The sequence below is a fragment of the Neophocaena asiaeorientalis genome, unplaced genomic scaffold (genome assembly GCF_003031525.2).
Source record: "Neophocaena asiaeorientalis asiaeorientalis breed wild unplaced genomic scaffold, Neophocaena_asiaeorientalis_V1.1 scaffold30, whole genome shotgun sequence".
Classification (NCBI taxonomy): domain Eukaryota; kingdom Metazoa; phylum Chordata; class Mammalia; order Artiodactyla; family Phocoenidae; genus Neophocaena; species Neophocaena asiaeorientalis.
The window spans coordinates 17,849,297-17,861,450 of record NW_020174923.1 but is presented as its reverse complement, the minus strand read 5'-3'; the positions used below and the strand labels follow the sequence as shown (position 1 = coordinate 17,861,450).

The following is a 12,154-nucleotide window of genomic DNA, read 5'->3' as shown; positions in this document are numbered from 1 at the left end:
TGGGGGGGGTCTATGCAGGGACAGGGAGCCTTAGGGAATGGATGGGATCAGCAGGGTTCCAGCCTGCAAGGACTCTGGGGCCCAACTAGAAAGAGGATGAGAGAACGTGCTGAGGAGGAAACTTCAGGCCAAGCGCCAACTGCTTCTGGGAGGCAAGGGGCAGTGGGGACAGGATGGGTGGGCTGCTATGGCATCTGCCGAATGGGGTAGAACCACCCCCCAGGCAGATGCTCTGCACAGTCAGCCCTTTGCTTGGCAAGGGACCACCTTGACTCCCAGAGGCTTCAGGATAGGAGTGAGCAGGCAGGTCTTTAGCTAGAGCTGTGAGCTCCACTCGACCAGGGCTAGAACGGCCCTCTGCGTTTACACCCCTCCCAGGGGACTGTGCAGAGACTCTGCACGGCTGGCCCCAAGGTTCCACCACTCCCCCATCCCAGGGGCCTGCACGGGGACTCTCAGGGCTGGTCCCCAGGGTTATGCCGTGACCTGAGGAGACTACATGGGCATCCCTGCTCAGGCAGATGGTAGGCTTGAAGGCTTTTCCAAATGTTCCCCAAACCTCCATCCTCTCACACATCCCAGTCCAGCTGCAACCTTATCCCTGGACAGCTTAGAGTCAAATCACTGGTACTTGCACAGGCACATGGCTCCCACCTTCCAGTTCAAAGCCTGGGACCCACACCCACATATCCAGAGGCAAAGACTCCCCATACATACACACACAGACGCCCACACCCAAGTGCCAAGCCACTGCCAGGAGGGGCCAAGCGGGCACGGGTCCAGCAGGCCCCTCCCTAGAGGAAGCATCTTGTGGTACCGGCCTGGTGGGGAGGCTGTGCCAGGAAGGCCTGATGCTGCCAACAGGTTCCCGGGAGGGAGGAGAGGAGTGGCCCGGCTCTGGGGGACACCACCCCCAGCCAAGAGCCAAAAAGGTCCCCGCTGAGAAGGTGGGAGGGCTAGGGAGTCCTCAAGCCCTATGAGCCTGAGTAACATTCCTTCATCCTCATGGGCTGAGAATAAACCAAAGCTTGGGGGGGAGGAGAGGTATGGGGGAGCCAGAAGCCAAGGCAGCCAAGACCCCCAACATCCCAGCTGCCGGCCTCTGCCTACCTCCACCACAGCTGCATCAAGCCTCCTCTCCAGGTGTGTGAAGCCCAGGGCACTCCCGACTGGGCACCGGCAGAAATCACTGCACTGGACCCTCTGACCCTAAGAACCCAGCCAGAGGAGTGGGGGTAGCCTTTATTCTTATGGACACTCGGGCTACGGGTTCCTCCCTTGTCCAGACCCGGGGAGCAGACAGCCTGGAGGCAGGTCACTGACCCACTTCCTCCCCTCTGACCATGGTGCCAACTAGGCCAGGATCCTCTAGTAATCCACAGCCCCCAGCAGCTGATGTCGACCCTGCCTGAGGCCAAAGGGACTCGAAGAGATGCAGCAGGGTGCAGCTGGAGGGCATGGTGGGAGGGCAGGTTTCGGCCCAGGGAGAGCAGGGAAGCCCATCCCAGTAAGCACACCTCCCCTGACTGCACATATCCTCAACAAAGACCTCCAGGAAGATCTAAGCAGGACCCCATCCGGGCGAGACTTGGAGCCAGACGCTCAGCCCCAGAGACAAGGATGCCCAATGGCAGAGGGCAGGCGGGGACACCGAGGCACTTACCTGCCACAGGGAGGCCATGTAGAGGGGTCCGAGGCAGGATTTCCAAGGATGGTTCCCGGCCTGGCATCCCATCTGCTGAGAAACAGGATTCCGTCTCATAGATGGTCTGCAGCATCTCCACAAGCCCCTGAGCCTTGGGCACCAGCAGCATGCCCGGCAGGGGGCCGCCTGAGGCGGGAGTTGGCCAAAGGGAAGGTGGCTGGGCGGGGCCCTCGCTGCTCAGGGGCTCCCTCAGGCCACTGCTGCTGGGACCCGCGCTGTGGGGAGGTGCCTCATCCGGCCTGGGCACTGCAGGCGGCAGGAGGAGCCAGGAGCCCCAGAGCCACAGGCCCAGCTCCCTGCTAGAGGGGCATCCAACCACTGGCCCTTCCAGAGCTCCCAGAAGCGGGTATGGCTGAGCACTCAGGGGACAGGAAGGGGAGCTGAGCAGGCAGGCGGGCTCTCTGCGTTCCCTCCCAGCCCTGGGTGACAGCTCTGGGCCCGGCTCCCTGCTCCTCCTTCCCGAATGAGCCGCCGGCAGCTGGCAGGAGACTGAAATAGCAGTTGGGGGAGGGCCCTGTCTATAAATAGGTGGAGCATGCTCAGGGAGCCGCCGGCCGGCTGCCAGGAGCCCGGGCCTGGCGGAGGCCCCAAGTGGGGGAGGGGGAGGCGCGTTCCACCCCAGGAGGAAGCGCCAGGCAGGGGGATGGGGGCAGGGGAGGGCCTGTATTCAGGGCCAACGCCACAGAGCCGGGTGGCCAGAGCCTGCGCTGGGGAAGGGCACACGCTGGAATACCCACGCATCTGGGAGCAGCTCTGGCGCTGCTCTTGGCTGGCGAGGGGCTAGAGACCCAAAAGCCAGATTTCCTCCTCTATCTGCCCTCTCGCCACCCAGAGCAAGTAAAAGAGCTGGAAGGGTCTGGGAGAGGGTGGCAGACAGGGCCACCTGGCCTAAACTTGCATCTTCCCTGGAGTCCCTCTAACAGCCGACGGATGGGAGTTGATTTAATTTCTGCCCTCTTTCCGAGCTGGGGGGTGGCTCCCCGACCCCTCGACCAGCAGGCAGACCCCCGAGCAGCAGCTAAAGGGCAGCTCCCGCCTACCCATTAGGGGTGTCACCTCCAGAGGCTGCTCGGCTTCCTTACAGGGGGCAGGGAGACTCTTCCTGGACAGGCCTCACCCCACCCAGGGAAGGGCACCTGGGAGCACCTGCCCGTTCTCAGAGCACAGGTAGCTCTTCCTGTGGCAGTGTGCCAGGTGTAATGCTAAGAGCAGCACATACATCACCTCGTTTATTCTGCACGATGACCTCAGAAGAGAGGTGCAGACGGGGAAACCGAGGCACAGAGAGATGAAGTCGCTCACCCTAGGTCATACAGCTGTTTCAGTGGTAGGTCTGGGATGTCTGAAGTTCAAGTCTGAGCTCTAACCACCACAGCCCACTGCCTCCTGCACAGGGAGCACACGAAGCTGCCCCAGGGTTTCCATTAACAGGTATAATGACCCCCAGTACCCAGGCAGGAAGAGACTTGAGGTTGGAGCCCCTTCAAGAAGAGTCAAGGGGCTGCCAGCATCCAGCCCTTCCCCACCAGCCACCAGCCCCAGGCCTGGCAGAGCAGCCCCGGCTACTGGGGCCCTGCTGGCACCTAAGGCTAGAGCGCCATGAGGACTGGTGACACCCGCCTACCCAGCCCACTGCTGGCCCATCCCTCCTCCTGAGGTTGTGCCTCCCACTTGGCCCCCTGACCTCACTGGAGCCTTTTAATAGCCTGGTTATTCCTGGGTCTGTGTCCCCCTCCCCCTTCCTGACGTCACAGTGGCTATTTTGGAGCCCCCTCCTGGCCCCCTTTGCCCCCAACTCTAGGCATGGAGCCAGGGACACCTGTCCTGTCCCTGGACTGGATGACCTCACCCTCCTGTCGGGAGCCCAGGAGGAGCTGGCCAACCAAGGACACAGTAGCTGTGGCTCCTGCCAGCTGGGGATGGCAAAGGAGCCTCCTGCCCTCAGGTGGGGGGGGAATCACGTGGATGGGTAAGTGGCAGAGGTGGGCTTTCCCAGGCCCTAGACTGGCTGGCAAGATGTATATTGAGGGAGTTGAAGGTCAACAGGAACGAAACAAAGCTCTGGAGCCTCAGCTTCTCAGCCAGGGCAGACTCCAGAAAACTGGTGATGGAGCAATGCTCCCCACAGGGCTCTGGAGTTGGTAGACATTTCAGGGTACGTCTGGGGACTTTGCTCAGCACCCCTTGCCCCAATCTCATCCTAGCCAACCAGGCTCTCTCAAGAGCAAGGGAAGGGCAGGTCAAGGTCTCCTTAACAGGTGACAGGCAGCAGACTCAAGGGAACCCAGAAAGCTGGGGGCAGCAGCCCCTCCCAGCCAGGACTCCACCCACCCACGCTGAAAGCAACCAGAAGGGCTGGCTAGCCCTGTCCTGACTCTCTCTGCCTGCCCCAGGCACAGAAGAGTATGGTAGGGCAGCCCTGTTCTGGAAGAGAGGAAATCATCAGTTACAGTGACTCAAAAGCAGGGGCCCCAGAACGTGGAGCAGTCAGAAACCTAAGGAAACACAACTCCCTGTTTAGGAAAGCTGGGAGCACCCAGGAGACTGGGCACCCAGAGGTGGCCAGAGCCGGGGACCCGGGGCAGTTCCCAGCGCTACTATGACTTCCAGTAACAGCTTGAAGTGGGAAGTGAAGTGTCAGACACAGCCAGACAATCCTCAGTGTAGTTCCCAGAATCCTCCAGGGGAATAAGACAGGAGGCCTGGGATGGGGACAAGTGTCTTTTTTTTTCTTCGGAGATTCAAGTCATGCAACAAAGTCTTCCTAACGTCTAATCTCAATCCTTCTCGCTTTATAGCCCCTCTCCTTGCGGTTCATGTCTCTTCTCCATCCCCACGCATCTAGCTCTCCCATGTGTCATCCCACAAACCTTACAGAGCACCCACGAAGCGTGGGTTACAGGAGCCTCATTAGGAACAGGCACCGACCCCTCCCTGGTGCCACAATGACCTTGCTCACTCTGCTCCCTCCCCTGGAGGCTGGGCTCAGGCCTCCTAACCCTCTAAATCTCAAGGAGGAGAACCTAATGTGGCTCCTTGAGCTCTCGAAGGCTCCCACTTCCTGGGCTCAAGAGGCTGGAGTGGGGGCCTGACCGAAAAGAAAAAAGCAAAGTCTGCTCTGTGCACGGTAAAAAAGCCCAGGGCTGGCCGGGGAGCACCCCAGATGGAGTGTGGGGTGCCAGCTGCCCTGGGGTCCTGGAGACATAGGGCCTGCCTGCCCTCCGGTTCTCTCCTGCCCTTGGAGCCCAGTCATGCTGGAGCCCGTCAGCATTGCCCAGGAGCTGCCGTGCGCCAGGTCCCATGCCAGGTGCTGGCCGAACCATCTCTTGAGACCAAGTCTGGGAAAAATGTGAACACCTACTTTGGCATCTTGCACATCCCCTCAGGGTTGACCCTGCCTCCTCCGGACGTCCCGTGCTAAGCCTTCAATCCCTCTGGAATGATGGGACAGGGGAGGGGAGAGTGGGGCAGATCCTGATCTATAGTGAGCACAGAGGTGTGCCAGCGGGGGCATCTAAGTGGAGAAGGGACACCAGAGTCCACTTCCCAGACCCCCCACCCCACGCCGACTCTGACCCACTTTCTCCGCCTTCCCTGGGGGCTCAGAGGCAGAGCCCAAGGCTGGGAGGCGGGACGCCGAGGTTCCTGGCTCCACCCCACGCCTATGCCCCAGTTTCTCTGGTCACCCAGAAAGGAGGGGGCAGCCAGGAAAGGGAAGGAGAGAAAGTGTGCAGCGAGCTGGGAGATGCTGGGCAGGCAGGTGTTGTCATAAAGCTTCTCTCCCTCCCAAGCTGGGGCTAAGGAACCTGGCCACCTTCTCTCCTGGGGCCCTGTCGCCACACAGACTGGCTCGAGCCTCACCCTTGCCCTCTCCTCTGGGCAACAGCATGGAAGACAGGGCGGTGACCAGAGTGGGCCCAGGCCCCAGGGCAGCTCTTCCAGGCTGGCCAGGGGCACATTCTGTCAGTCCTTCAGTCCCACTAAGGGGAGCAGAAATGAAAATAAAGCCTCGCTCCTCAAGTCCCCTGTTGCCTGAAGAGAAGCCAGACCCCAGGCCGTGGCCTCCTCAGGGAAGCGGGCAGCCCATCAGTGGCTCTGCCTGTACTCCCGAGACTGCAAGAGAGGCGAATCAGGTCAAACGCTGGCCCTCGGCCCAGCCCAGAGGTAAGTGGATCAGCTCCCACTCCCCGGGGAGGACGGCTGAGCCCCAGAAGTAAATCTCTCCAAATCTCTACCTGCCACCCCTCACCCGGAATGTGCTCTCTTACTAACTTGTTTGCTATGAAGGCTGGGATGGACCATCTTCTATTTTTCTTTTCCAAACAGGAAAGTTCCTGCACTGAGAGAAATGGAGGGAAACTGCCCCTCACCCAGGCCTGCCGTTCTGCGCCCTAAGGAGAGAGAAGTGAGTCTCGGGAGGGGGTGGGAGGTGCTCAGGGGCCGGGGCACCCAGGCCCCCGGGTACTAACCATTCTCATCCCCACCTCTATCCCCAGCCCCACAGCCTCACGCTCTTCCGGGGCGCCCTGTGAGGTGTCTACCCGGGATGTGGACGCCCAGCTACAATTCATGGTTTCATTTGACTTCCCAGGCTTCTGCCAGGCGCCGGACGCCCGCAGCCCCAGCCCAGATGCCACCCTGAGCTCTGGGAATGGCAGATGCTGGGCCCCTCGAAGGGGGAGGCTGTGTGGAGGCTGGCCCTCTCCCTGGGCCAGAGCAGCTGGAACTCCACAAGCGGGCGAGCCAGGCCCGGAGCCCCGGGAAAACTCGGTGGGAAAGACTTCAGGGCGCTGCCCTGAACAATGACGACGATCCCAGCACTGAGGTCTGGCCACAGTCCTAAAACCAGCTTCTCAATCTCTGGCCCCCTCTCCTCCTCCCTCCTTCCTGAACACGAGAAGACGGCATCTCCCCCTGCTGGGGGGAGCGGGAAAGCCAGCCAGGAGGCACGGCCAATTCCACAGGCCCCACTCGAGGCCCCTCCTGGCCCGGCTCAGCGCAGATGGATACCTCCAGCCCCTGCCAGCCCTGGCACCAGTGGCTACAAGGGGGGACTCGGACCACCTGCATGTGGAAAGGCAACCCACTGACCTGATCTATCTGAGGCTGATTATCTCAGCCTTTCACTGTAAGGGAATAACAGCCCAAAGCTGGAAGACGTCCTCCCCAAGCCACCAACGGATGCCTCTGGGAGGCTCCTGTTCCCTTGGCCAAGGGTTAGACCCCAGGCCCGGTGTGACTGGAAGTGGCTCCTGGACAGGTCAGCATGGTAGCTCAGGAAGGGAGTGGTTGGCACCCCTGCCGGGCACAACTGACCCTGCAAGGGGCAGTGTCCAGCTGAGATGGCCGAGGGGCTGATGAGAACCCACCAGGCCTCTCCTTCCCTTCGCCAGCCCAGCCTCAGAGGAGGAAGCAGGAAGTCAGGGCAGCCCCCCTCCAGCACCAGAGTCACACAGACCTCTCCACGTCTAACACCTGGCACAGCCCCTGCAGGGGGAATGGAGGCAGGCAGAGGCGGGAGGACCTGAGGGGGAGCCTCAGACCCTGCGGAAGGGGGCCCATCGGCAAAGCTGACCTGGTTAAGTCTCAGGAGCCCAGCCTCCTCCAGCTGGCTCTCTACTCTGTCTGTGCCCGGGGTATGTCATGCTGGAAAGGGAAAGGGGAGGGGGCACAGCCTTGACCAAAACAAAGGTCACAAAGCCAAGCAATCCCGCCAGCTTCGGCTTCCCTGAATCGAATCTGCTGGAAGCCCTGGGGCTGTGGTCAGGGCCACAGGTCGCCAGCAGGGGAGCCTCACAACAGGGAGCATGAGATTGAGCACGGTGGCAAGGACAGGGAACGAGAGGCGAAGGGGCCTGGATTCCTCCCTGGTGCTGTTTCAGTACCATCCTGCAAGTGGGTTTTGGTCTCTAGGCCCTAGTTTCCCTATCTCTAAAGAAGCAGAAATAGCTCCCACCCCTACAGAAAAAGATGTTAAGTGACCGGATGGCCTGTGGGGGGGCGCGGTTAAAGTTGAGCAAGATGGACTCTGATCCTTTAAGTCTGTGCAGAAGGAGACAGCCAAGGAGGGAAGGCAGTTATTACTCTCACCACACTGACCCAAGACCCCCCTGTGAAACTCCTGAGGGTCCAGCTCAGGCCATTTGGACACACCCTCACGGGCACAAACCCAGACCCACCCGTACACAAAGCTGCCTGGAGTCCCACCCATAGACTATTTCTGGAAGCACTAGGCAGGCTCCCACGAGCAGAGGGGAATAAGAAACCTCAGAGACCCCAACTTAGGACTCTCCCATGTCCAGGGCATGTCTACCTGGACTCAAAGGAGAGAGCCAAGTCTCCTCCGCCAACATGTCACTGCATGCCCACCCCAATACCACATATCCCAACATAGGCTAAGGCTGAAGGCCCTGCAAAGCTCCACTAAGAATAAAGTAAGGAACACAGAGAAACACTCCACCAGGAAGAGAGGACACCACCACAAAAAAGGAAGCTGGACATTCAGCTATCATAGGGAACTTCTTCCAACATCATCCCCAGACCGCCTGCAGAGGTTCAGGGGCACACATCCCCCTCAGCCCTGCCTGTCTTGGTGAACAGGGCAGGGTGGCACGGAATTGAAGGCCCCTGAGTTGAGAGGGCAGGCCTGGGGACAGAGTTGAACCCATGCCCTCCCAGGGCCAGGCTGGACCGTCAACCCATCAGTTTCAGGTCTACCCCATGGTCAATCACTTTAGGTTTGCCTCTGTCCTTTTCTCACGATGATTCTCCACTCCTGACCCCTTGTTCCCTTACGGCTCAGACCCTGAAGGGCAGCTGGCCTGGGCTGGATACCCATACAGCCCATTACATCCAAAGCCACCCCAGGTGCCTTCTCCAGCCTCCCAGCTCTTACCCGACTCGGTGGGAGAGTTCATGCCGGCTCTGGGCCCGCAGGAAGCTGGCGTTGGGGGCTGGGACGGGAGGGGGTGGAGCTGCGGTGATGTCAAGAGAGACAGACGATAACAGACAGACGGATGGGACAGGAGCCCGGGGCCGCTGTGCCTCTAACGCCCATCCGAGGCCATCCTTCGGGGCGAGGCAGTCAGGCACTCAGAACGGCATCCCTGGGGAGAGATGGAGCAGGGTTAGAGGTCCCCAACTCTGGAATCTGAGAGTCAAAGGAGACCTTGGAGCTTGTCAGTTACACCTAGGGAAGAGAGGGAGGGCCATGGGCCCAGGGGCACAGAACTGGACCAGACCCTGGTTTCTTCTCTTTCTAATTGGTGAGGACGTCAGCCCTCAAGGGAAGGGAAATGGCTACAGTAGCCACAACAAAATCCTTTTTTAGGTGACAATGTCCACTGCCAGGTGGGGAGACCTCACAGACTCCCAAGGGTGCCTGACGTGGGAGATGGTGCTCACCAAAGGAGAAACTGCAGGGTAAGTGCTTCTGACCTCTGTCCAGGGCAGTGGGGAGACGCAGGGCTGATCTGGAGCCCCTCGCAGAACTTAAGGGAGAGACTGGTATCCCAGCCCCAGTAGCCTGAGGTGGGACTCTCATCTTCTCCCTACTCCCTGATCCTTGTGCCACCCAACTCTGGAAACGTGATGTGCTTCTGTCTTGGTCTCCCCCATTCAACAACAGGTCAGAAAAAAGAGGGCAACAATTGTTTTTCCTTTACCCATTAACCATGCTGTTTCCAAGAATTTCGAAAGACAGAGACATTCATCCCACATCCGGTGCCCTCTGGACTGGGGGTCCAAGGCCCAAGCCCAGGGCCTTGTGTGTGTTGTATAGGTTGTGCCCTGTGCAACGAGGTCTGAAATCCAGCCTTTGCTCTGCCTGCCAAGCTACACAGGCTAAATCCACCCAGAATAAGGGACACCGTTTTCCAGTTTGTACAAAGGCACCAAAAGGCCCAGCAGTATACCCGCTGAGGCCAATATAGTAAGAGAGGATGTCCCCGTATTACAGGACCATGAGTTTGCCAACCTGTCCCCACCTCTCCAGCTCCCCACCTCGCTCCAGCCCCACAGCTAGTCCTCAAGCCTCAGACACTACACACGCACCCACCTGGGCCCATCCCTAAACAGTCCACGATCCACCCTAGACACGATCTCGTTCGTTTTCTTCCAGATGAAGGCAGGCCCTCCAACACCCAGTGAAATCGAGGTAGCTGGAAGCGATCGATGAGGCCGAGATTTAAACCCTAACTCTGCTCCCCAAACTAGGAAGAGACAATCAGCTCCAGCCCAGGACAGCCCACCTCCTGGCAGGATAAATTCTCGGTAAGCTCTGCATTCTCAAGGATTGCCAGGTGTGGGGTCCATTTGGAGCCGAGGAGCGCGGGAGTCAGCCACGGCAGGGACACAGGAACATACACACAGACATGCACACACGTATGCCATGCACAGAGTAGGAAGACCTCAAGTCCTCCTAGGCCTGCTGCCCCCTAGGTTTGGACTCTGTAGCTGGAGCAAGGTGCACTCAAATGGGGAGGTGGGAGGAGGCAGAGAGAAGGGGCTGAATTGCTCCCAGCAGGTACAGGTGTGGGGCAAGGACAAAAGAGGCTGCGCAGGACTGGGGCCAAGCTCAGGAAGGTGGCAGGTGGGCTTGTTGGTGCCCTGGCAGGGCCCGCGTGGGCAGACAGCTCAGCCCATGCCCACCCCGGGGCTGGCGTCCAGCCCTGCTCACACCCTTTCCCATGGGCTGGGGAACACAGGTTCAGAAATTCCCACGATTCCCAGCAGCCCGAGTGCCTCAGCCCATCTCCTTAGTGAAAGGAACCTCCACAACAGGGCACTCAGGAGGGGCAGAGCCTCCATGGTACACAATCTACGTTAAGATCTGCCCTGAGCCCCCATTTTCCTCACCCCCTGGGGAGAAGAGGAAGGGAGGGGCTCCTAGAACTCCCAAGGGGCTCAGGACTCTGTTAGGCTGCACTCCTGCCCACCCTGCAGGATGCAGCAGGACCCCGGACCCCCATCCACCTGTGGAGAGTGTCTGCCAACACCCCCATCAAGCCTCCCTGGGAAACAAAGCAGCATCCACCGTCTAATCAGGACAGACAGGACAGGTATAGATTTTTGACTAAGGAGGGCCATGCAAGGGGAAAGGGCAGCTTTATGGTTAAAACCTGAGCTGTTGGGTGCCTCCTCAGCCAGAGAAACTCACTGCTGACCATTTGTTATAGGAAGGTCTTGGTGGGCAGTCAGGGACCAAGGGCTGTGTGGCTCCTGGCACTTCGATGCCAAACCAGTGAGTAGCCCGGCTTCCGTGACATCACAAGTAGGCAGACCCCAGGGCCCTGGCCCCATCCCCTGAGAACTCTCTCTTCCAGTCAGACCTCTGTCCCACTCCAGGATCCAAACCCACTTCCCACCTCCAGCCAGGACGGCAGGTAACCTGCTGCATCTCACCCTACAAGCTCATGGCTAAGCCGGGGAGGAAAGGCAAAAACCCTAGGGGAATATCCCGCACTCCATTCACGAGCAATAAAAACTCTGGCAGAGGGTGGCAGGAGAAGGGCAGCCAAGTGAGGGACATGAGGAGGATGCAACGCCTCAAAGGCCAGAAGTTCACAATGCTGCCCTGCAGGTATCTTGACCCTCAAGGAAGCTGAACTCCAGCACCACCAGGCAGCTGCTCTGCCAGCACACCAGCTCCGGCCCTGCTAGAGGCAGGCCCAAGTCCTGAGCACTGAGGCTGGGGACCTGTCCCCAGGTCAAGGCAGCCAGGTGAGCTGTCTGAACCAAATCCTGTGAGCCTGAGACTGCTCACAATATGAGATGTGCCCCAAAGACGTCATCAGAAAGCTACAAGTCCAGATATCCCATCCCAAGGCACAAAGGAACTCTCATCTTGACCCCTCCTGACCGTGGCCACGGCTGATCGCTTTCCCCAGCCTCCAAAAGCTTCCATCGCCGCGTGCCTTCCCCCAAGCTGGCCCACCAGAAGCCTGCAGGCGATCAGAGCCAAGAGGGATGGCTGACTTGAATGTCCAGGGCCCAGACTAACGGAGGGGGGAGGGCAACAGGGGAGGAAAAAAGGCCCCAGGCTGACAAATTCATTTTTGCAATCGGCCCATTTCTGCTTGTCTGCTCAGACGCAGCTCCAGGCATCTGCACAAGCCAGATGAGGCTGGGGTGAGGTGGGGTGGGGGAGAAGAAAGGCAGAGAAAGTTTAATTAGCCAAAGTCGGCTACAATAGGCCCCCTCACGGGCTGCATCAGGTTTTCATTCATGAGCAAGCAACAGTGCTCCAAAAATGCCAAGAACCGCACCCCCTCGCCGTCTCTCCCCCACCCCCCACCAACAGGAGTGCGTCCTCCAGCAGGCTGGCTGAGCCTGATGCCGTGTTCCAGACATCCCTCCTCAAAGGGATGTGAGTAGGAAGAATTAATTATTAAAGAGCAGCTGGTACTTCGGCACCAACTGCACTCCCCCCAGCTCCTATAGCTGATGCCC

At 59.4% G+C, this 12,154-nt stretch overlaps 1 protein-coding gene across 1 annotated transcript in view; it reads right to left on the bottom strand.

The window, feature by feature from the left end:
* The window catches only part of HDAC5 (histone deacetylase 5), a 29,202-nt gene extending 20,391 nt beyond the window's left edge, over positions 1-8,811 (bottom strand). Inside the window, 2 exon segments of the mRNA XM_024760713.1 lie at positions 1,664-1,735; positions 8,601-8,811. Coding sequence (XP_024616481.1) covers positions 1,664-1,735; positions 8,601-8,622 — 94 coding nt within the window. The 5' untranslated portion in view covers positions 8,623-8,811.
* Between the last annotated feature and the right edge of the window lie 3,343 nt (positions 8,812-12,154).